The sequence below is a fragment of the Dipodomys merriami genome, unplaced genomic scaffold (genome assembly GCF_024711535.1).
Source record: "Dipodomys merriami isolate MVZ:Mamm:240054 unplaced genomic scaffold, mDipMer1.0.p SCAF_654, whole genome shotgun sequence".
Lineage (NCBI taxonomy): Eukaryota > Metazoa > Chordata > Mammalia > Rodentia > Heteromyidae > Dipodomys > Dipodomys merriami.
Window position 1 is genome coordinate 506553 of NW_027206240.1, and position 23801 is coordinate 530353.

At 59.9% G+C, this 23801-nt stretch overlaps 2 protein-coding genes across 4 annotated transcripts; both read left to right on the forward strand.

The window, feature by feature from the left end:
* The first annotated feature begins 156 nt into the window (after window positions 1–156).
* Window positions 157–17114, forward strand: LOC138815632 (ubiquitin carboxyl-terminal hydrolase 5). Of its 3 annotated transcripts, none has more exons than XM_070005044.1 (20): window positions 157–339; window positions 4000–4125; window positions 4774–4840; window positions 5004–5137; window positions 5440–5585; window positions 6339–6523; window positions 7592–7686; window positions 8956–9149; window positions 9982–10053; window positions 10179–10266; window positions 10351–10476; window positions 11565–11718; window positions 11815–11989; window positions 12665–12753; window positions 13416–13607; window positions 14240–14383; window positions 14460–14605; window positions 14699–14852; window positions 14989–15073; window positions 16466–17114. In XM_070005044.1, the coding sequence occupies exons 1-20, from the start codon at window positions 229–231 to the stop codon at window positions 16557–16559; spliced, it is 2577 nt and encodes an 858-aa protein (XP_069861145.1). In that variant the 5' UTR covers window positions 157–228; the 3' UTR covers window positions 16560–17114. The 3 variants fall into 3 exon arrangements, with proteins under 3 accessions (XP_069861145.1, XP_069861146.1, XP_069861147.1); XM_070005045.1 differs by having other exon boundaries at window positions 13416–13538; XM_070005046.1 differs by lacking the exon at window positions 157–339 and adding an exon at window positions 1361–1381.
* Window positions 17115–17830: 716 nt separating this feature from the next.
* LOC138815639 (triosephosphate isomerase) lies at window positions 17831–21764 on the forward strand. Its single transcript, XM_070005055.1, has 7 exons — window positions 17831–18065; window positions 19024–19147; window positions 19235–19319; window positions 19553–19685; window positions 19917–20002; window positions 20428–20515; window positions 21296–21764. The coding sequence occupies exons 1-7, from the start codon at window positions 17846–17848 to the stop codon at window positions 21412–21414; spliced, it is 855 nt and encodes a 284-aa protein (XP_069861156.1). The 5' UTR covers window positions 17831–17845; the 3' UTR covers window positions 21415–21764.
* Window positions 21765–23801: the final 2037 nt, after the last annotated feature.

Here is a 23801-nt window from a genome sequence, read left to right on the forward strand (position 1 = left end):
TCCTTACGACCGTCACTTACACAAGCAGCGCTCCTCATTGGTGGTAACCAAGAGTAGGGCAGGAGGCGGGGCGCCGGTCAGCAGGCTACGTCAACCGCCGTTCTCGCGCGTCTTGCCTTGAGCGCACGCGCCGAGCGAGCAGCCCTGATTGGACGGGAGAGCAGGGGTGGGAGGGGGACTGGGAACGGTGGGAGCCGCCGTGTGTGTGGAGAAGCTGCTGCCGGTGTCATGGCGGAGCTGAGTGAGGAGGCGCTGCTGTCAGTATTGCCGACGATCCGGGTCCCCAAGGCTGGAGACCGGGTCCACAAAGACGAGTGCGCCTTTTCCTTCGATACGCCGGTAAGCCCTTTCCCCATGCTCGCGGCGACCACGACTTCCTTCCATCGCCCTGGTCATTCTGCCGGGGCCTGCAAGGCTTGGGCCACCGCCTCCCCGCGATGCATCGTGGGACTTGTAGTCTCGCACGCTCCTTTGCTCCGTTGCTTTTCATTAGCCCGGACGTGGCGTGAGACTTGCTCTCCCGGAAGCCTCCGCGCCCTGCCGCGCCCGCTCGAATGTCGCGGCGCATTGTGGGGATTGTAGTCCCCCTCTGCCCTCGGTGCCATTCTAACTTAGGGTTTGCCGCCCAGCCGGCGAACTACATCCCCCAGGGGGACCCCCTGCAAAACCCTGGGAGCTGGCTTTGCCCGCCGCGCACGGCTCCCCGGGGTTTGTAGTCTGGCGTGGATGGAATGGGGGCGACTCCCCACTGTTCGGGGCCGGGGCTGGGGGTGGGGGTAGGGAGAAATGATGGAATGGGGGCTGCAGCTCCTAGTCTGGAAGTGGGCTGAGAACGAGACTGGATGGGAGAAAGATGGAGTTCGAGGGACCGGGGGTGGGGGTGGGGGGGCGGGGAGGTGGGTCGTCCGTGCTAGGGAGGGGTCGTTTCTCCTCTGAAGTGGATTGTGATTGTGCACTCGTCTCCTCCTCTCCCCTTCGCGTCCATCAAGGTGACCGGGGTGGGGGTGGGGGTGGGGTTCCCCCTTTGGAAGTATTGCTAGAGAGATTTGATTTGATTTTTGAGGATGCTGAGCCTCCCCTTTTCCCAGCGGGCTCCCACTCTTGTCTTAGACAAAAGCCACCGCCCACTCCCTGCTACACGCACCTCCCTTCCCGCAGCCCTGCTTCCCATTCCCCCCCCCCTCCCCTCCCCCCAAACAGGAGTCCCGTCTCCCCAGGCCTGCCCTGAGAGGGCTGCATCGGGACCCGCCCCCCTCCCCACCCCTCCCCTCCAGCCTGGGCCCTGCCCCGGGTGCTCAAGCCAGACTCAAGCTCACCACCACCGCCTGAAAACTGCAAGTCAGAGTGGAAAGTCTTCATGAATGCATCACCCCAGGCCGAGGTTAGCAGCCTGGTGTGGGACCCGGATTCAGGACTATCCTTGTCATTTGTGGTTTGCTGGCCTTCCATCCCAGAGACACAGACAGTGTGCTGGTGTGGTTTTGTTTTTTTTTTTGTGGTGGTGGTTGTTTTGTTTTGGGCAGAGGTAAGAGAGGACCTGTGCCTCCAAGGTTTCAGATCCTTGATGAAACTCAACATCTAAGAGTTTAATCGCTGCCCCCCCCCCTCCGTGCCTCTCTGGAGGGCAAGGTTTCCCTTCATGCTCAGCAGAGGGTAGAAGTAGGTGGGTGTTGTTTTCTTTTCTTGCAAGGCCTGGGGCTTGAAATCTGAGCCTCATCCTGCCCCCTTGGCTTTTTCTGCTCCAGGCTGATGCTCCAGCACTTGAGTCACACCTTTACACCTGCTTTTCGCTGGTGAATTGGACTTTTAAGGACTCTTCTGCCTGGAGCGGGCTTCAAACTGTGATCCTTAGATCTCAGCCTCCTGAGTAGGTAGGATTGCAGGTGTCAACCACCGAGCGCACTGCACAAGTGGGTTTTTCTATGTCCACTTACTCCCCCCTGCCCCCGTTAATAACAGCTTTAAATAAAAAAAAAAACGATTGGTTTTTGTGTATGCCAACACAGGTCATTGACCTCAGAACCTCCAGTACACTGCCCCTGAGCTTTTTCACTCAAGGCTGGTGCTCTCCCACTTGAGCCACCCCCGGACTTCTGGCTTTTTGCTGGTTAGTCAAGAGATAAGATTTTTTTTCACAGACTTTCCTGCCTTGGGCTAGTTTTGAAATCTTGGTCCTCAGATCGCAGCCCTCTTGAATAGCTAAGGTGACCAGAGTAAGCCACAGGCTTCTGGCCAAAAAGCAGTTTTGTAACTTTCAGAGACTTTGTCTTTTTTGATGGCCTAGTTGCTTTGGGACAGACCTCCCCCCACCCCCGCATATCTGATTATCTTCATGGGAAGAAGAGGTTAGCTGACCTCCTGGTGCCAACTGCTCCGCTTGTTCATGAGCGATGCAGCGGCAGGGAGGGGCACAGAGAGATCGATCCAGCCAAGAAGTGCTTTGCACAATGCTCTATTTTTAATATCACAGCAGAGAGAATTTCAAGGCCACCAAGGCTTTGATTCCAGGAAGAGGATGCCTGTTGCTCAAAGCCATGGATGTCAGGCCAATCTTACTGTTTCCAATTCCCTGTCCCACGGTCCTGACTCTGTGACAAAGGCCCAGGTACAGGGCAGCTTTGGAGAGGGTCCATTTTCTTCTCTCGAGCTGATTCCTGGTGGGCGCTGACCTTTCCCTGTTCTTGGATTGTATGTGGGTCAGCCATCTCAGCACATGTTTGCCAGATTGTTCTAAAAAGTCATCGCTTTTAAGGTAGGTGAGATTTCAGTGAGCTGAGCGGCCGATGGGTTACTGGTGGGTTTAAAATGCTGGATTTGCCAGGAGCTGATAGCTCACACCTGTAATCCTGGCCATACTCAGGAGGCTGAGATCTGAGGATGGTGGTTCAAAGCCATTCCTGGGCAGGAAGATCTGTCAGAGACTGATCTCCAGTTAACCACAAAAAGCTGGTGGCTCAAGTGGTAGAGCGCCAGCTGTGATCGAAAAAACCGAACAAGAGCACAAGAGCCTGAGTTCAAGACCAGTACTCTCTCTCACACACACAATCACAATGCTGAACTTCATGATTTTATCAGAGCAAGTTCAAGTTTAGCTGTGAGCCCCAAACAAGGTTGCTTCTTAGAGCCAGATGCAGCCGGAGAGGAGGGGCGGGGTGGAGAGAAAGAGACAGGAGTCTGTGGACCAAGGCTCAGTTATCTCCTACAGTGTAGTAAAGGAAAGATCTGGACTATTGACATCTCAGCTTACATGTATGGTTTTCCAGTGTAGTGCAGGTATCTCTCATCTGGAAAGTTTTTTTTTTAAGTGTGTGTGTGTGTGTGTGTGTGTGTGTGTGTGTGTGTGTGTGTGTGTGTGTGTGTGTGTGTGTGTGTGTGTGTGTGTGTGTGTACACATGCGCCAGTCCTGGGGCTTGAACTCAGGGCCTGAGTTCAAGCTTTTTTTTTTTTTTTTTCCTGAAGGCTGGCACTTGAGCCACAACACCATGTCTGGCTTTTTGGTGGTTCACTGGAGAAAAGTCTCACACTTTCTTGCCCCAGCTGGCCTCAAACTGCGATCCTCATTTGGCAGCCTCCTCAGTAGCGTGGCAGGCTTTCAGAATTCTAGAGATCAGATAGGATTTGTCTTAGGTGTCACTGATTTGGGGAGAGTTATGTGACTTTCAGGTCTTGTCTTCATGATACTGGAAGGGTACAGTACTTTGTCTCCATTTACTTTCTGGATCTTTTGCCCCCTGTGTATTGGTGGCCTCTAAAGTCTTCCTCGAGAAGGAAGAAGCATGTCCTGGGAAGATGTTCTCAGAGTCTTCGGGAAATGGGAGACAACCTCAGCCATCCCTGAAGCAGGTCCCCAAAGGCTAAATAAGTTCGGCGAGGGCCAGGCTGCATTGGAGAACATGAATGTTCTTTTGGAGAACCAGTCTGATTCCAGGTTGTTCATTTCCCCACTGGGCTGCATTTCATCCCCTCCTCCTCTTCCCTCCCTTCTTTCCTGCACTCCAGGAGTCCGATGGTGGTCTCTACATCTGCATGAACACGTTCCTGGGCTTCGGCAAGCAGTATGTGGAGAGACATTTCAACAAGACGGGGCAGCGCGTCTATCTGCACCTCCGGCGGACCCGGCGTGTGGTAGGATGCTCATTTTGAGTCTGACTGTCCATTGGTATCTTTTTTCTTTTTCTGGTCCTGGGCCTTGAACTCAGGGCCTGGGCGCTGTCCCTGAGCTGCTTTTTGCTTAAGGCTGGCGCTCTGCCACTTGAGCCACAGTGCTACTTCCACCTTTTCTGGAGTTGTTTATTGGAAACAAGAGTCTCATGAACTTTCCTGCCTGGCCTGGCTTTGAACCGCGATCTTCAGATCTCAGCCTCTTGAGTAGCCAGGATGACTGAAATGAACTGCTCATGCCCAGCTCTCTCCCTCTCTCCCTCTCTCTCTCTCTCTCTCTCTCTCTCTGACAGTTCTGGGGCTTGAACTCAAATGTCCAGTCATTGTCCTTGAGCTTGTTGGTAATAGCTGATGCTGTTCCAACCACTTGAGCCACGGTCCCACTTCTGGCTTTTTTGCTGGTTCATTGGAGATCAGAATCTCACAGACTTTTCTGCCCAGGCTGGCTTTGAACCATGATCCTCAGAGCTCAGCCCCCTGAGCAGCTAGGATGCCAGATGTGAGGCACTGGTGCCCGGCTCTTTCACCCAATATTTTGTGTCGTTCAGACTTTCAGCTGCGCCCACCCACTCTGTCTCCCCCTTCCGACCCTGCCCTTCCTGTCCATTGCAGAAAGAAGAGGAGAACACTTCCGGCACTGGCGACCCACCCCGGAAGAAGCCCACCCGGCTGGCTATTGGTGAGCCCCCTGAAGTCTCCGTGGGCTGGGCTAGGCTGGCCTGCTCGCTGCGATTGGATCAGTAGTCGGAGGCTGGGGGTGGGGGGCAAAGGAGGAGGGGTGCTGTGTCAGCTGAGAGACACAGACCTAGCGGGCCTGCCGACTCCTCACTCCCTCCCACCAGGCGTTGAAGGCGGGTTCGACCTCTCTGATGAGAAGTTTGAATACGACGAGGATGTGAAGATTGTCATTTTGCCGGATTACCTGGAGATCGCCCGCGATGGGCTGGGCGGGCTCCCGGACATCGTCCGAGACCGGGTACCGGCGTCCCCCCATCCCTCCACCGCGCCGGGGGCTTGACCTCGGGGCCTCGATGCCGCCCTGCGCTGTTGTTGTCTGTCGTTGGGTTGTGTGTGTGTGATGTCCCACTTCCGGTCTTTTGCTGGCTAATGGCACTAGGGGTCTCCCAGACCTTCCAGCGGGGGGGGGGGGGGGCTTCAAACCACCATCCGCAGACCTCTAGGCCCCCCCAGCCCCAGCCCCAGCCCCGGCCCCCGGCCCCGATCCTCCTGCGCTTCCCACACGATGGAGCCCGGCCTGGCTGACGCTCGCGCCCGCAGGTGACCAGCGCGGTGGAGGCGCTGCTGTCCGCCGACTCGGCGTCCCGCAAGCAGGAGGTCCAGGCCTGGGACGGGGAGGTCCGGCAGGTGTCCAAGCACGCCTTCAACCTCAAGCAGCTGGACAACCCGGCGCGGATCCCGCCCTGGTGAGCCTGGCCCCGCCCCTTCCGCCCAACCCCCTTCCGGCCCCGCCTCCCTCCTCCACCCCGGCCCCGCCTCCCACCACCCCGGCCCCACCTCCCTCCTCCACCCCGGCCCCGCCTCCCTCCTCCACACGGGCCCCGCCTCCCACCACCCCGGCCCCGCCTCCCTCCTCCACCCCGGCCCCGCCTCCCACCACCCCGGCCCCGCCTCCCTCCTCCACCCCGGCCCCGCCTCCCTCCTCCACCCCGGCCCCGCCTCCCTCCTTCTACCTCCACCCCGGCCCCGCCTCCCTCCACCCCGGCCCCGCCTCCCTCCTCCACCCCGGCCCCGCCTCCCTCCTCCACACGGGCCCCGCCTCCCTCCTTCTACCTCCACCCCGGCCCCGCCTCCCTCCTTCTACCTCCACCCCGGCCCCGCCTCCCTCCACCCCGGCCCCGCCTCCCTCCTCCACACGGGCCCCGCCTCCCTCCTCCACCCCGGCCCCGCCTCCCTCCTCCACCCCGGCCCCGCCTCCCTCCTCCACCCCGGCCCCGCCTCCCTCCTCCACCCCGGCCCCGCCTCCCTCCTCCACACCGGCCCCGCCTCCCTCCTCCACACCGGCCCCGCCTCCCTCCTCCACACCGGCCCCGCCTCCCGAGCCCGGCGCCGAGGCCGCGCCCCCTTGCAAAGGGATGAGGGAGGGGGACGGCCCGGGCCCCCCCTGCGACCCTCCCGGGCCAGCTTGACCCCCGCCGCCCTCCCCCCCTCCCCACCAGCGGTTGGAAGTGCGCCAAGTGCGAGATGCGCGAGAACCTGTGGCTGAACCTGACGGACGGCTCCATCCTGTGCGGCCGCCGCTACTTCGACGGCAGCGGGGGCAACAACCACGCCGTGGAGCACTACCGCGAGACCGGCTACCCGCTGGCCGTCAAGCTGGGCACCATCACGCCCGACGGAGCCGGTACGGCCCGCCCCCGGCCCGGCCCGGCCACACGGCGCCAGCACCGTGCATGCGGCCTCCCGGTGGACAGGGAAACGCTTAAGATCGGAGACAGGATTTCTCTGTGCTGCTAGCGGGATTTGAACTCAGGGCCTCACATCCTGTTGGCCTCAAGGCTGGTGCTCTACCGCGTTGTGCCACACCTCCATTTCTGGTATTTTGCTGGTTCACTGGAGATCAGAGTCTCTCAGGTTTGTCGGCCCAGGCTGGCGTTGAACCTCCATCCTCAGATCTCAGCCTGCTGAGTGGATAAATGTCTAGTACCCGCCTCTCCCCAAGGGCTAGTTCCCTTCCCAGAGGTAGCTGTGCATATGATCCGTTTGGGGATCATACCATATGATGATCTTACTCTGATACCTTATACTACTAGGGTGGAGTCAGAGTTAGAATTGATTCCAAACCTCACTCCCCCCCCCTTTTTTTTTTCTTTTTCTTTTTCTTTTCCTTGGTCAGTCTTGGGGCTTGAATTGAGGGCTTGCGCCTTGTTCCTGACCTTTTTTGTTCAGGGCTAGTGTTCTACCACTTTGTGCCACAGCCCCCCACTTCTGGTTTTCTGGTGGTTCACTGGAGATTAGAGTCTCATGGACTTTCCTGCCTGGGTTTGGCTTCAAATGACAATCCTCACATCTCAGCCTCCTGAGTAGCTAGGATGACAGGCGGGAGCCACCAGAGCCCAGTTCCCACACGGCAAACTCTAGAAGAACTTGTGGTAGAAAATCATATTGACATTATTTTGCCTCGTACTTATTTATTATGGTAGACGATTACTATAGTAGAGTTATAGCTGCATTCACAGTTCTTTGTGCTGTATGAATACTATTTTTATAGCTACTTGATGATAGCTATGTGATGTGTTATGATTAACCGGTCTTGATTGTTAGCCATGTAAATAGTTCTATTAAAACTCGGGAAAGCCAAGAGGACAGCTGTTCCCAGGCTATCCCGCGATGCCACTCAAGGTCCCCTCTGGTGGGCCTCGGGGTGGGTGACCCAAGGCCCACCCCTCACCCTGTGTCTGCTTCCTGCCAGACGTGTACTCGTACGACGAGGATGACATGGTCCTGGACCCCAGCCTGGCTGAGCACCTGTCCCATTTTGGCATTGACATGTTGAAGATGCAGAAGGTGAGTGAGACCTGGCCACTTCCGGTTCTTCTGCTTCCGGCTTCCGGTGGGCCTCCTTCCACCATTCACCCATGCCCCCAAGATAGATCCGCTTCTCTTGATTTTAGTTGTTGGTGGTGGTTGTAGGACTTGAACTCAGGGCCTGGGTGGTGGTGTTCACACAGTAAGACCTGAAAGCGCGGTGGTGGGTAGAGCGTACACTACACCTTTGCAGGTGTAGACGAGGTTTATTAGGGAATCACCTGCTTCTACGTGGCATACCCAGGAAGACAGTAGATCTTAGCTAACGAGCACGTGGCAGCTTCACAAGGCAGAAAGTTTGTAGGAGGTGCGTGGGCCAAAGGTAGCAAGGGACAGGAGACACAGACGTATTGCACATAGGAAAAGTGTCCAGGGCTTGTTTATGGGTCGTGGCGCCATTAGGAGGGGCTCAGCGAGCGCCTCCCGGTGTCTTCCCCCAAGGTTGTGGCTGGGAGTGTCCGGTCCTATGCCAACTTACCACCACCCAGACTTGGAAGGAGTTTTCTCCTTCTCCCAGGACGCTGCAGCCCGGTGCACGAGCCTGCGTCTCCCACCCCTGGGCGCTGTCCCTGAGCTACTGGCGCTCAAGGCTGGCGCTCTACCACTTGAGCCACAACTCCACTTCCAGCTTTTTCTGTGTATGTGGTCCTGAGGAATTGAACTCAGGGCTTCATGCATGCTGGGCAAGCACTTTTGCACTAAGCTGTATTCCCAGGCCCTGTCTGCTTCTCTTGTGGAACATTCTAGAACCATTGATCCATTCAGTGAACCCTGCTTGATACTTACTCTGTGCGAGTTCCTGTGTGAATAAGGCAGGTGCTTCTCACTCTCGCTGCCTTACATTCTAGAAGGAAAGGCCGGCTTCAGTTATGAACACAAATAGGTAGGCACTGTGGAGGAGAGGGAGAGGATCCCGCATTCCAGTGCCTGTCAATGGAGTCTTGCCTCTTTCAGAAACACCAAAGGGGCGCCAGTGCTCACACCTGCAATCCCAGCTGCTCAGGAGGCTGAGATCTGAGGATCGCAGTTCAAGGCCAGCCCGGGCAGGGAAATTCATGAGACTCATCTCTCTAATTCATCTCCAAAAAGCTGGAAGGGGAGCTGTGGCTCAAGTGCAGTCGTACCAGCCTGGAGCACCAAGCCTCAGGAACAGCACCTAGGGCCCTGAGTTCAAGCCCCAGCCCTGGCACTAAAATAAAAAGGCTGGATGTGGGGCCCAGTGTGACCAGGCCTCCCCTGCCCTTGCAGACGGACAAGACGATGACAGAACTGGAGATAGACATGAACCAGCGGATTGGCGAATGGGAGCTGATCCAGGAGTCGGGGGTGTCCCTTCAGCCCCTCTTTGGGCCTGGGTACACAGGCATCCGGAACCTGGGGAACAGCTGCTACCTCAACTCTGTGGTCCAGGTGCTCTTCAGCATCCCTGACTTCCAGAAGAAGTGAGTGGCCCCCCTTCTGCTGCGCCCCGACCTCCTGCATCCCTGAGATTCCCCTTTGCCCCGCTGCAACCCGCCCCTCCACACCCCTTCCGCCGCCCTCAGGGCCGGTGTGTCCCAGTGACAATAGTTCCTGCAGCCGGGCGCCAGTGGCTCCCGCCCGTCATCCCAGCTGCTCAGGAGGCTGAGATCTGAGGATCGCGGTTCAAAGCCAGCCCGGGCAGGAAAGTCTGTGAGACTCTGATCTCCCATGAACCACCAGAAAACCAGAAGTGGCGCTGTGGCTTTCAAAGTGGTAGAGCACTAGACTGGAGCAAAAAGAGCTCAGGGACAATGTCCAGGCCCTGAGTTCAAGCCCCACGACTGGGGGGGGGGGGGGACCAGAAGGCTAAGGGATAACCCCCAGGCCCCAAGTTCAAACGTCAGGACTGGTGTGTGTGTTCTCAGTAGTGGAGATTGAGAGCAAGTCCTAGGCCTTGAACTTGGGGCCTGGGCACTGTCTCTGAGCTTCTGCTCAAGGCTGGTGCTCTACCACTTGAGCCACAACGCCATTTCTGACTTTTTCTGTGTATGAGGTACTGAGGAATCGAACCCAGGGCTTCATGCATGCGAGGCGAGCGCTCTACCACTGAGCCACCTGCCCAGCCCTCAACTTGAACTCTTCACCGTCATCCTTCCCTTCGTTCTGTTGTGCACAGAGCGCAGAGAAGAGCCTGGTTGGCGAGGGAAGGTGGGAAGTGGCTGGAAAGAAACGGTAGCCGCTGCCCTCACGACTCCTGCCCTTTTCCCTTTCTTCCCTCCCTGCTCGTTACTTCTTCCTCCCTTTGCTCTTTAGGTATGTGGACAAGTTGGAGAAGATCTTCCAGAATGCTCCAACCGACCCCACCCAGGACTTCAGCACCCAAGTGTATGTAGCCAAATCCACGGCCTCACAGCCCGTGTCCTTCCTCCTCCATGGGCCCTGGGATGGGAGCAAAAAGCCAGGGGACCCCATGGATTGTGGCTCATTGGGGTCTCTTGCTGTTGCTTCAGGGCCAAGCTGGGTCACGGGCTTCTCTCGGGAGATTACTCCAAGCCAGCACTGGAGTCGGGCAATGGCGAGCAGGTGGCAGAACAAAAGGTGAGTGGCGTCTTCCTCCTTGGTGACACGGGAGCCGCATGCCGGCCTCCGACCCCCAGCCGAGCCTTGTCCTCCTCCGCCCAGGAGCTTCAGGACGGCATTGCCCCCCGGATGTTCAAGGCCCTCATCGGCAAGGGCCACCCCGAGTTCTCCACCAACCGGCAGCAGGACGCCCAGGAGTTCTTCCTGCACCTCATCAACATGGTGGAGGTGAGGGCCGCCCTGCCCTGCCCTCCCCCGTGCCCTCCTCCAGTCCGCCCCTGCTCGTGGGGCCCCTGCTGCCCCGCGGAGGCCCGGCCTCGCTGCGGAGATGCCTACAGCGATGGGGGGCAGGAGGCTGAGCTGTGAGGATCAAGGTTCAAAGCCAGCCCAGGCAGGCCACTCTCGGTCTCCAGCTCACTACAGAAAAGCTGGAAGTGGAGCTGTGGCTCAAGTGGGTAGAGCACCAGCCTTGAGCACGTAAGCTCAGGGACAGCGCCCAGGCTCTGAGTTCATGCATCCAAGAACTGGCACCAGGGAGGGAGGGAGGGAGGGAGGGAAGGAGGGAGGGAGGGAGGGAGGGGAGCATAGATGACAGGGAAGGCCTGGGTGTTGTTCCTCGGGAGAGCTTACCTGTGGTTTCATTCCCAGCTTTGCAAAGAAAAAAAAATGGCATGAGAACAAAACTTTGGCTTATAAAGAAAAATACAGCGGGCATAGTTGAAATGCCAGCACATCTGACCTATGAGCAGCTGAGGCAGACAAATCACAAGTTCAAGACAGGCCTGAGCTCCATCAAAAGTCCCTATTGTCAGCCAAGCACTGGTGGCTCACGCCTGACATCCCAGCTACTCAGGAGGCTGAGATCTGAGGATCGCAGTTCAAAGCCAGCCTGGGCAGGAAAGTCCCTGAGACTCTGATCTCCCATGAACCACCAGAAAACCGGGCGTGGCACTGTGGCTCAAGTGGTAGAGCACCAGCCTTGAGCTGAAGAGCTGAGGGACAGCGCCCAGGCCCAGAGTTCAAGGTGGAGCTGTAATCATGCCTGTAATCCTGGCTACCCTAGAGGTTGAGCTCTGGAAGGTTGCATTTCATAGCCAGTCCGGAAAGCAAAGTCCTTGAGATTCCATCTCCAGCAAAAGGCTAGACTAGAGGCGTGGCTCAAGTGGTAGAGCACCAGTAGTGAGCAAGCGGGCTGAGTGAGTTGGAGAACCCGAGTTCTCACTCACACACACACACACACACACACACACACACGGGCTGGCACCCTTTTCCTGGCTGCCCAGACCCCCTCCCCCCAGCCTGTCGCTTTCCCATAGAGGAATTGCCGGAGTTCGGAGAACCCCAACGAAGTGTTCCGCTTCCTGGCGGAGGAGAAGATCAAGTGTCTGGCCACGGAGAAGGTGAAGTACACGCAGCGCGTGGACTACATCATGCAGCTGCCCGTGCCCATGGACGCGGCCCTGAACAAAGGTGGGTGCCTCCCCGGGCCCGGCCGGGACGCCAGTGACTAGGGATGGGGTGAAGGGGCGCCTGCCTAAGAGCGCCCCGCCCCGGCCTTCCCACCAGAGGAGCTTCTGGAATACGAGGAGAAGAAGCGGCAGGCTGAAGAGGAGAAGGCGTCGCTGCCGGAACTGGTGCGCGCCCAGGTGCCCTTCAGCTCCTGCCTGGAGGCCTACGGCGCCCCCGAGCAGGTGGACGACTTCTGGAGCACAGCCCTGCAGGCCAAGTCCGTGGCCCTCAAGTGCGTCCCTGTCCCTCCCCGTCCCCCCTCCATCCCACCCTACTGGTTAGGAGCTCAATCACTCCCATCCCTGTTGGTTAGAAGCTCCTCACCTATCCTTATTGGTTAGGATCTCGGCCAGTCTCACTCCTATTGGTTAGGATCTTGGCCACTCTTACTCCTATTGGTTAAGATCTTGGCCATTCCCACCCCTATTGGTTAGGATCTTGGCCACTCTCACTCCTATTGGTTAGGATCTCAGCCACTCCCACCCCTATTGGTTAGGATCTCAGCAGCCCAAGGAAGTGTAGACCCTGGGGGTGCTGTGGTTCCCAGCCCGCCGCTCCTCCTCCCGTAGTGCGGGTTCTCTGCGTCGCGTGTCTCCCTGTGGCAGAGCATACCCACTTAGTACCTGCCGTGCACCAAAGCTCAGCTCTACCAGTCTGCCTGTCAGGCATGGGTCCCTGGCGTGGCATCAGTATCTGAAAGCGGACCAGGCTGACTCAGGGATTTGGCCCCAGCCCTTGGCTTCTAGTACCTTCTTTCTGGCTTGCGCAGCTCCTCGGGGTCCTGATGCCAGCCGGGACGAGCTGAGGCGCGGGCTGTGTGGTGGGGTTGCCAGGGCTCTGCCTGAGCGTAGAGGCCACAGAGGGGTGCCCCGCAGTGTGTGGTTCCAGCATTTTCTCTCTTCTCCAGGACCACACGCTTCGCCTCGTTCCCTGACTACCTGGTTATCCAGATCAAGAAATTCACCTTCGGCTTAGACTGGGTGCCCAAGAAACTCGGTATGGTAGTCGAGCTGAGGGCAGAGAAAATGCTAGGAAAAAAAAAAAAGAAAAGTCAGGCCCTGATCAGCTGTCAACAAGTGGCTCTCGGGCTTTTCATGTGAGAGATGTAAAAACTGTCTGTGGATATTTGCAAACGTGTCTAGTTGGCAAAGCACTGGCTAAAGCCGAAAGTGTCTGTGGTTGTGTAGTTGTGGTTGACAGCTGAAGCTGATTTTTTTAGTATCATTGTGGTGCTATTAAAGTGTTGTATGAAGGAGCTACCATTCCATAAGTTGGGCCATGAGCACAATTCCTTTTGGGCAGTGTCACTATTGGTGGTTTTGGGTAGTGGTGTTGATTTTTTTCGGAGCCTGCGTCTTTCTATGAAGTTGACTCAGTCCTCATTGGGTCACAGATATACGTGGCGCTCTACCACTTGAACCACAGCGCCACTTCCGGTTTCCTGGTGGTTCACAGGAGATCAGAGTCTCGTGGACTTTCCTGCCCCGGGCTGGCCTTGAACCCCGATCCTCAGATCTCAGCCTCCTGAGTAGCTTAGGATGACAGGCGGGAGCCACGGACGCCCGGCCTGGCCCTCGTTTCCGTTAGCGGTGGGCGCCGCATGCCCGGTGGGAGGCTCCCGGGGGGCGGCCGCGGTGACCCTGGCCCTCCCCTTGCAGACGTGTCCATCGAGATGCCGGAGGAGCTGGACATCTCGCAGCTGCGGGGCACAGGGCTGCAGCCCGGGGAGGAGGAGCTGCCCGACATCGCCCCGCCCCTCGTCACACCGGACGAGCCCAAAGGTAGCCTTGGTTTCTATGGCAACGAAGACGAAGACTCCTTCTGCTCCCCTCACTTCTCCTCTCCGACATGTTAGTGCCTCTTCTTCCTGCCTGCCTCGCTCTGTGCTGACGGGGGGCTCTGCCTGCCTCTCCCCCCCTTTGTGTTTCTCCTCTCCTCCCGCTCCCATTTCCTCCCACCTCCCCCCCATGGCCTTGGGGACCCCGTGGGCTGCTCCGAGCCACATTTTTTTTTTTACTGCCATTCCTGACACTGGGCACTCCAGGCCTGGGCGCTGCCCCTGAGCTCTGTCTCTCCCGGCTCACGCTCTACCCCTTGAGCCACAGCTCCACTTCTGGCTTTTTGCTGCCCAGGCTGGCTTTGGAACCATGATCCCCAGAGCTCAGCCTCCTGAATCGCTGGGGTGACAGGGGGGAGCCACTGCGCCCCCCTCCCCTGTGCCAGCCGCATTCTGGGTGTTGGGGTGTCATGCTCCAGAAATGGGGCTCCTTCTGTGAGCCTGGACAGGAAGCCAACAGCCTTGGGGATAGGGGCCCCCATGATGCTGTGCGTTTTCTTTTTAGTTCTGGAACAAGTGCCAGTCAATGTGGGGGGGGGATAATGCATGGGGTGGGGGATGGGCGTGGCGTGCATGGGGCAGGGGAAGGGATGGGGAGGGGGGTCTGACCGGCGCCCCCCTGCTGCCCCCCTCCTTCCCCCGCAGCTCCCATGCTGGACGAGTCGGTCATCATCCAGCTGGTGGAGATGGGGTTCCCTATGGACGCCTGCCGCAAGGCCGTCTACTACACGGGCAACAGCGGCGCCGAGGCCGCCATGAACTGGGTCATGTCGCACATGGACGATCCAGGTAGGCCGCGGGCCTGGGGGGCCCGGAGCGGGGCCTGCAGCCTCCCCCACACGCCAACCCCTTCCCCCCTCGGCAGATTTCGCCAACCCCCTCATCCTGCCTGGCTCTAGCGGGCCGGGCTCCACGAGCACGCCTGCGGACCCGCCCCCCGAGGACTGCGTGAGCACCATCGTGTCCATGGGCTTCTCCCGCGACCAGGCCCTCAAGGCGCTGCGGGCCACGGTAGGGGCTCGGAGGGGGTGCTTGTTCCCATCCCCCAACACCACCCCCACTCCCGGCTTGTCGGGGTCCCCTAAAACCACCGCCTCCTTCCAGAACAACAGTCTAGAGCGCGCGGTGGACTGGATCTTCAGCCACATCGACGACCTGGACGCCGAGGCCGCCATGGACATCTCTGAGGGCCGCTCGGCCGCGGACTCCATCTCCGAGTCCGGCCCGGTGGGCCCCAAAGTCCGGGATGGGCCTGGAAGTGAGTGGCCCTGGAGACAGGACCCCCATCAGCCCCTGCTTCCGGGAATGAGCCCGAGAAGGGAGGGCCCGGGAGGCAGCTGTCCCTTCAGGGACCCTTTCCCGTCCTCAGCCGTGCCCCCACTTTCCGTCCCCAGAGTATCAGCTCTTCGCCTTCATCAGCCACATGGGCACGTCTACCATGTGTGGCCACTATGTCTGCCACATCAAGAAGGAGGGCAGGTAAGGGGCTGCAGGGGGGGGGCAGCTGCCGCGCCCCTAGAATGCGGTGGGAGAGGCCAAGGACTAGCCAAGGCACTGGAGCGCACGCCTGTAGTCTCCGCTGATCAGAGAGCGGAGAGCCGCCCATCCTAGTTTCAAGTTAGCAGGGCAGAAAAGGCTGAGACTTCCTGCCGGTGACCCACCAAAGAAAAGGTGGGAGTGGAGGCGTGGCTCAAGTGGTAGAGCACCAAGCCTTGAGTGAAAATGATCAGAGACAGGAGCCCAGGCCCTGACTTCAAGGCCCAGGACAAGCACACACACACACACACACACAGAGCAAAGGGCGGCTGAGGCAGAGGAGAAGGACAGAGATCCTCAGGTCTCCTGACCTTTGTTCCTCTCTGCTGGGACAGCCAGAGAACACGGCCTGGTCTCTGCTTTCGTAAATGCTCATGGAGGGCGGCATGTTCTGTTCCTCCAGAAGGCCTGAGCATAGTGGCTCACGCCTGTAATCCTGCCCACTCAGAGGCTGAGATCTAAGGATCCCTGTTGGAAGCTAGCCCATGAGACTTTTATCTCCAGTTAACCAGCAAACTCTGGAAGTGGAGCTGTGGCTGAAGTGGTAGAGCACCAGCCTTGAGTGGAAAAACCCAGTCTAGGTCCTGAGTCCAAGGCCCAGTAGTGGCCCACACAGAGGTACTGTGTGTGTTCAGGCCGTTTTCCTATAGCCTGAGGTGCTGAGTAGTCTGACTGTAATTACATGAGAATCACATTAATTGCTTTAAGTTAGGTGCTGATGGCGCACGCACGTCTGTAATCTCAGCCAGGCTGTGATTTGATTATTAAAGTTTGAAGCCAGCCCAGACAGGGAGGTCCATAAGACTTTTTAAAATTTTTTGTCAGTCATGGGGCTTGAACTCTGGGCCTGGGCCCTGTCCCTCAGCTCTTCAGCTCAAGGCTGGTGCTCTACCACTTGGTTTTCTGGTGGTTCACTGGAGATCAGAGTCTCATGAACTTTCCTGCCCAGGCTGGCTTTGAACCTCGATTCTCAGATCTCAGCCTCCTGAGTAGCTGGGATGACAGGCAGGAGCCACTAGCACCTGGCTTTGTAAGACTTTTATTTCCAATCAGCTACTAAAAAAAGCCCAAGGTGGAGCTGTGGCTCAAGTGGTAGAGCACTCTCCTAGATCAGAAGAAACTCAGGGTCAGGGCTGAGGCCCAGAGCTAAGTCCCTGGTGTAGCCCCAGAAGCAGTTGCTGACTGAGAGATCCGCTAGAGCCCAGGCCGCTCAGGCCTGCAGCGTCGGGCCCGAGATCTGGGGGTGGCGGGGTCCAGGCTTAGACTCGGGGTGTTGGCCGAGAGGCAGGGTGGACACAGCAGGGGTCACCTTCTGTGTCCCCCTGTCGTCTCCAGGTGGGTGATCTACAACGACCAGAAAGTGTGCGCGTCGGAAAAGCCGCCCAAGGACCTGGGCTACATCTACTTCTACCAGAGAGTGTCCACCTAGAGCCCGCCCACCCCGGCCGCGCAGGCGCAGGGGACAGGCCAGGGGCAGCGCTGGACTCCGGCCCCCTGCTCCTCCGGCCCCCCTTTCTTCTTGCCCCCAGCAGCAGGGAAGAAGCTGGAGGCCACAGGAGACTGACCAGGCAAAGAGGAGGGCCCCCTGATAGACTTGGGGGACCAGGGGGGCCAGCAGGGGCCCGGCCGGCCCCTGTCCCTGGGCTGGCTGGCCTCCCCTCCCGGGCTCTGCTGCTCCCCCGCCCCGCCCCGCAAGTGGGGGCGGGGTCTCACCTTGCGGGGCGGGCGGTGGGCGTGGCTTTGCGGCCCCTTGGGAAGAGGGAACCTGTGCCTCCCTCCCCACTGTGTGCGTGTGTGCGAGTGAGTGCGTGTGCGTGCGTGCGAGTGCGTGTGCGTCCTGCGCGCGGGTGGGCAAGGAGGGATTTGAGGGACGCGGGGACCCCCCCCTTCGCCCTCCTGCCTCAGTCTCCCCCCCCTCTCCCTTTCCCCATCTCGTTTCTTCCCTGTTCTCTGGAAAATGCCAAAATACACGATGTGAATCAAAGTTCCGCGTCTGCGGGTCCTGGGGGGAAGTGCGGGAGCGCGGGCTCCCCGGGCCGGCTCGGGAAGGGGAGGCTGAGATCGGAGGATCGCGGTTCAAAGCCAGCCCGGGCAGTGAACCAGCCGGAAGCGGGGCTGTGGCTCCAGGGGTAGCGCCAGCCCGGGGTCGGGCCCCGGCACACCGGAGGGAAAGGGTGGGGGCCCCCCCAGCGTCACCAGTACCCAGGCCTTTGGGTCTCCAGGGCGCATGGACCAGGGTGGGCCGTGAAGACAAGGGGGCGCCCTTGGGCGCCGGGTGGAGACCACAGACCCGGGAGACCTGGCCCCGCCCCCTGCACGTCCCATCCCCGCCTTTGGCCCCGCCCCCTGCGCGTCCCATTCCCGCCTCCTGCACGTCCTGGCCCCGCCCCCTGCACGTCCGGACTTCAGCCCCGCCCTCACCCTGCCCACTACAGGCCCGACCCCGCCTCTGGTCCCGCCCCTGCACGTCCCGAGTCCGGCCTTGCCCCGCCCCCACCTATCCCGACTTCGGCCTCGCCCCGCCCCTGCACGTCCCGACCCCGCCTTCAGCCCCACTTCTGGCCCCGCCCCCTAGAACGTTGCTAGGAGAAAAGGAACGCCAGAACGCTGTCGTCGGGCCGGGGCGGGGCCGGGGCGGAGCGAGGGCGGAGCGGGGCCGGGCCGGGGCGGAGCGAGGGCGGAGCGGGGCCGGGCCGGGGCGGACCGAGGGCGGGCATGGCGGGCTCGCGCAGGGCGGAGCTCCACTTCGCCGCGCTCTATATGAGCGGCCCGTGCCCGTCGCCGAGCGCGTCCGCTGACCTTCAGGAGCCGTGTGCGAGCATGGCGCCGGGCAGGAAGTTCTTCGTCGGGGGCAACTGGAAGATGAACGGCCGCAAGAAGACGCTGGGCGAGCTGATCGCCACGCTGAACGCGGCCGCGCTGCCCGCCGACACCGGTGAGCCGGGGCCGGGAGCCGGGGGAGGCCGGGGGAGCCGGGGGTCGGGGGTCGGGGGAGCCGGGGGTCGGGGGTCGGGGGAGCCGGGGGTCGGGGGAGGCCGGGGGAGCCGGGGGAGGCCCGCGATCCCCGGGGCCCGCCGCGCGGGAAGCGGCTTCCCGGGTCCCCCGGAGGAAGGTGGCTCCTAGCCCGGGCCCGAGGCCACACGGGGCAGGCGCTGTGGGCGATCGGAAGTCGGTCGCAGCCCCCGTTATGTGTGGGAAGCCGAACCCCAGCCCCCCTGAAGCCGCGGGTGGGGGGAGGCGCGGACCCCGGGCCCCGGGGCGCGGGGGCGAGGCCGGGCCGCGCGGCCTCCGCTCCGTGCGCCGCCGCACGTAGCCGGCCCGGCTCCTCCCCGCGCCCCGCCCGCCCGGCCGCCAGCCCCCGGGCACCCTAGGAGGACGGGGAGGGTCTCCCACCGCCCCTCCCCACAGGCCTGAGCCGTCGGGGTGTGGGGATCGAGCCCCGGCTCGGAACCGGGAAGCGCCGGGCCTCCTCTCCATCCTGCCCGCCCACCCGGAGCCCAGATCCCCGGCTCTCATCAGGGGGGCGTAGATGCTCCCAAAGACCCACGCCTTGGGCCCTCCCCCCTTTTTTTCTTTTCTGAAAACCCTGGCCTGGCTGGAGAGTGGAGCTAAGCTATTTCAGAAGGGAAATACTCCCTGGGTTGGCCCCCAAGGAATGCTGAGTCTGGGAGGTGCCCGCGCCCAGAATAGCCCGGGGAAATCGGAGATCTGGCCGATCAGAAAGTGCAGAGGGCAGGGGGAGGGCCCGGGCTGGGTTAGGGGCCTTGGCCAGGAGCTGGGTGCAGGCCCGGCCTAGGCTGGGAAGTAGGCAAAGGTCATCGCGTTGGGGCGTGGAGCGGCTGAGGGCTCTGCGCAGCCACTGAAGGCCCCTCGCTCCTCCGCCTCCTCCTCAGAGGTGGTTTGTGCGGCCCCCACTGCCTACATCGACTATGCCAGGCAGAAGCTGGATTGCAAGATAGCTGTGGCCGCTCAGAACTGCTACAAAGTACCCAACGGCGCCTTCACGGGGGAGATCAGGTGAGACGGAAGCGGCTGATGGGTGAGTTGAAGGCCCGTCCCCGACTTTCCGCCCTGCTGAACCCTGTTTGCTTCTCTCCCCCTCAGCCCTGGCATGATCAAAGATTGTGGAGCCACGTGGGTGGTCCTGGGCCACTCAGAGAGAAGACACGTCTTCGGGGAATCAGACGAGGTGAGGGATGAGGAGAGGAGACCGATTGACCTTTGACCGGGCACTGGTGCGCACACCTGTAATCCCAGCTTCCCAGGAGGCTGAGATCTGAGGAGCTAGGTGCAAAGCCAGCCTGGGCCCAGCTAGCCTGACATGGATGGCCAAAAACAACAAAACTCAGGGACAACAGGGGCCCGGGGCAGGCACACAAAGAGAACAGAAATGCTTTATTCACCGAATCTGTTCGTCCACAGCTGATTGGGCAGAAAGTAGCCCACGCCCTGTCCGAAGGCCTGGGCGTCATCGCCTGCATTGGGGAGAAGCTGGATGAGCGGGAAGCGGGCATCACCGAGAAGGTCGTTTTTGAACAAACCAAGGTCATCGCAGGTATTGCTGAAAAGGGGGTACACCTTTGGGGGGGGACCAAAAACTCCCCAGCCTGCCTGGCCTCATGTCCGGGAAAAGGAAGGGCTCCTGTGGCCTGGTGCTGAAATCAGTCATTTCTGCACCAGCCGCTGCAAAGACCACGTGCCACCTGTAGGTCTTGCATGGGCCACCAGGGGGCAGCAGGCCACCATCATTCTTCCTACCTCAGGGGCTGTGATCTTCCTCCTGCAGATAACGTGAAGGATTGGAGCAAGGTTGTCCTGGCCTACGAGCCTGTGTGGGCGATTGGTACGGGCAAGACGGCCACCCCTCAACAGGTAACAGCCCAGGAGCTCGACCAAGCACTGGTGGCTCACGCCTGTCATCGGAGCCACATTGGAGGCTGAGATCTGAGGATCACAATTCAAAGCCAGGCCAGGCAGAAAAGTCTGTGAGCCTCTTAGGCCCAGTGAACCACCCGAAAAGCTGCAAGTGGGAATGTGGCTTGTGTGGTAGAGTGCCAGCCTTGACTGGACTTGAACTCAGAGCCCAGAGCTGGCACAGAAACAAACAGGAAGCGAAGCCCCTTGGCCTCCAATGACTTCACTAAGACTTCCATACCAGAGCCCAAGCTGGGATTAGAGCTCTGGTGTTTCCAGTTCAGGTCCCAAGGCTCTTGCCTAGAAACCAGAGGAACTTTCCATGGGTGTCGGTGGTTTTCCTCTGATTCACGCAGGACTTTCCGTTCCTCTTGTTGCTCTAGGCCCAAGAAGTGCATGAGAAACTCCGGGGATGGCTCAAGTCCAACGTCTCCGAGGACGTGGCCAAGAACACCCGCATCATTTATGGAGGTGAGTTGGTTTGGGGTACCTGGAGAAGAGGACCAAGTGCTCTCTGATGGGTGGTAAGAATGGGGTCCCCGGCGCCCAGCCCTGGCCAAGCCCCACCCCCCACTAGTCCATTACCATCCCCAGCCAAGCCCCTCCCATCAGGACCAGACTCATTTGTGACTAAGCCCCACCCATGGCCAATCTATCGTCACTAAGCCCCACCCACTTTGACTAGTCCTATCATCACTGACCAATCCTCTATCACCACCCCCAAGCCCCTCCCAGCCCTTAACCCCACCCATCACGACCAAACCCTCCCATTTGTGACTAAACCACACCCAGGACCAATCCTCTATCATCACTGACCAAGCCCCTCCCACTCTGGCCAGTCCGTTATCCCGGGCCAGGCCCCGCCCAGGGCTAAGCCCCGCCCATCAGGACCAGACTTCCATTTGTGACTAAGCCCCACCCATGGCCAATCATCTATCACCGCTAAGTCCCACCCACCTAGACTAGTCCTCTATCTGTGACCAATCCTCTACCATCACTGACCAAGCCCCTCCCAGCCCTAAGCCCCACCCATCACAGCCAGACCCTCCCATTTGTGATTAAGTCCCACCTACCTTGACCAATCTCTGTCGGCTATGACTAAGCCCCACCCCACCGCCCAACCTGACCAATCCTGTTGCAGCCCTGGTTAACCCCCACCCATCATGGCCAGGCCCCTCCCATTTCTGGCTGGGCCCCAGCCACCGGCCAATCACCATTGCCCTGACCACGCCCCTCCGGCCCCTCCCGCAGGGTCAGTCACTGGGGCCACGTGCAAGGAGCTGGCCAGCCAGCCCGACGTGGACGGCTTCCTGGTGGGCGGCGCCTCCCTCAAGCCGGAATTCGTGGACATCATCAAGGCCAAGCAATAGACACGCACCATCTCCCGCCCCGGAGCGAGGCCGGGGTCACGACCCCCAGTCGTGGCCCCCACCCTTCCCCGTGCTTCTGATGACATCATCCGCCCCCGGCTGCGGCCTCGGCCCCTGACCCCGGGGTCGGGACCAGGCCAGTCGCTTTTCCGCCTGAACTAAGCGCGGCACCGACGAGGCTCGGCCCCTCCCACCCAGGGGAGGGCGGGGGAGCGAAGCCACGCTCTCCTGGTCACCATGGGGCCCCCTCCCCGGGGAGCCCCGAGCTGCGAGGCCTCCCCCAGTGCGCATGCGTGTGTCCATCTGTGCGCGTCCGTCAACCCCGTATGAAATAAACACCTGGCACTAGAGCCTCGGGGCTGCTGTTCTATTTTCCACCTTCATACCAACTCTCTCGCCTTGCGGAGAATCACACAGCTTTAGCCCTTGCTGGATGTATTCATGTGTGGCTTTCTGGCCACATTTCAGCTCATTAGTCTTTTTGCTCCAGGCTGGTGCTCTTCCACTTGAGCCACGTCTCCAGATCCCGCTTTTTGCTGATTCCTTGGAGATAAGGGGCTTGTACCGTTTTCGTTTTCCTGCAGGCGCGGGCCTTGAGACACAAGCCTCAAATCTCAGCCTCCTCAGTAGCCGGGATTACAGGTGTGAGCCACGGGTGCCTGTTTTTATCCCTTATGAGAGATCAAACAGGTTTCAGGTGAGTGCTGGGGTCTCAGCTGTGATCCTAGCTACTCAAGAGGCTGAGATGTGAGAATCTCAGTCCAATCCAGCCCAGGCAGACGAATCCTTGATTATCTCCAGTTAAGCAGCAAAAAGCCAGAAGTAGAGGTGTGGCTCACCTGGTAGGGCACCAGTCTGGAACTAAAACACATTGAGAGTAATGAGTCTCTATCTGCCCTCAACCGTCTGGATGGATGGAGCCTTTCAGAGGGTGGGGCCAGCACCCTCTCCCCCCACACCCACCCATTGCTGGCTTTGAAGTAGTACCACCCTCGGCAATGGCCTCTTCACCCCCTAAAAAAGAGGGGCAGGGTGGTAGGCTTTGTGTTAGTCACAGGGCTGTTCATTGAGCTACTACTTCATGACAAGAGGTAAAGGCAGAGCAGATGCACTGTACCACGTGGGTGGTTCTACCAGGAGGGGAAGGTTAGGGGTGCAGGAGATGGGGCACCCGTGGCTCCCGCCTGTCACCCCAATTACTCAGGAGGCTGAGAGCTGAAGATCTTGGTTCAAAGCCAGCCAGGTCAGGAAAGTCAGACTTTCTTTGAGACTCGAAATCTCTGCAATGAGCTACTGAAAAGCTGGAAGTGGGGCTGTGGTTCAAGTGGTAGAGCACCAGCCTTGAGCAAAAGAGGCTCAGGGACTCGAGCTGGGCTGGAGTGACGGGAAGGACGGATGTCATTCTGCATGGATCAGCACACATGCCTGAGGGAAGGGCTAGCGCGGGCTCATCCAGTCACAAAGCCACTAGGTCCCGCCTCCAAGACACTCCTTCCTGGTGTGGGGGGCCCTCCAGGGCTCCCCCTGGAATTTGCCTGTGGAAGCAAAGTCGGGCTGTGACACAGGAGGAGCAAACGCAGAGAATGGGGTATACACCCCGAATCCTGGCGAAGCCTGCTATGTATTTCACCCTTTTATTTCTCTTGTTGGTCCTGGGGCTTGAACTCAGGGCCCAAGCTGCTGTCCCTGAGCTGCTTTTGCTCAAGGCTGGCGCTCTACCACTTGAGCCACAGCGCCGCTTCTGACTTTTTTTGGGGGGGGGCTGGGTAATTGGAGATCAGATTCTCAAGGGCTTAACCTGCTGGAGCTGGCTTCAGACCACGATCCTCAGTCCTCAGCCTCTTCAGTAGCTGGGATTACAGGCGTGAGCCACCAGTGCCAGGTCTGGGCACGAACCGGGGTCCTAGGCCGGTCAGATGAAGGTCCAAGCCCTCTCTGATCAGTGCCACCGTTTCCACCCAAACCTCGGCCAGCAGTGATGGGAAATCCTCCAGGCCTCTCTGGCTTTTCCTTCCAGGCACTAGGGGGTTCGGGCCCCCCACAGCATAGCAGAGAGCTCTAGAACCCCAGCAGCCTCTCCCGAAGCTCCAGCGGATACCTGGCCCAGGACACGCCCTCCGAGGACACGCCCACAAGGGGAGGAGCAGCATCAGACCACGCCCTCGCGACGCTGCCATCTCTAGACCACGCCCACTCCGCGAGCCTCCACCCTGGGCTCCGCTCCAGGCCGGAGCCACGCCCACACGAGGAGGAGCATTGCCAAACCACACCCTTGTGGGGGGGGGCAGCCGCTCTAGACCACGCCCCTTGCCACGCCCACTCCGCAGCCCTCTTCCCTGGTCTCTGTTCCAGGCCCCTGTCTCTTCCCCAGCCCCATTCCCCCCTCC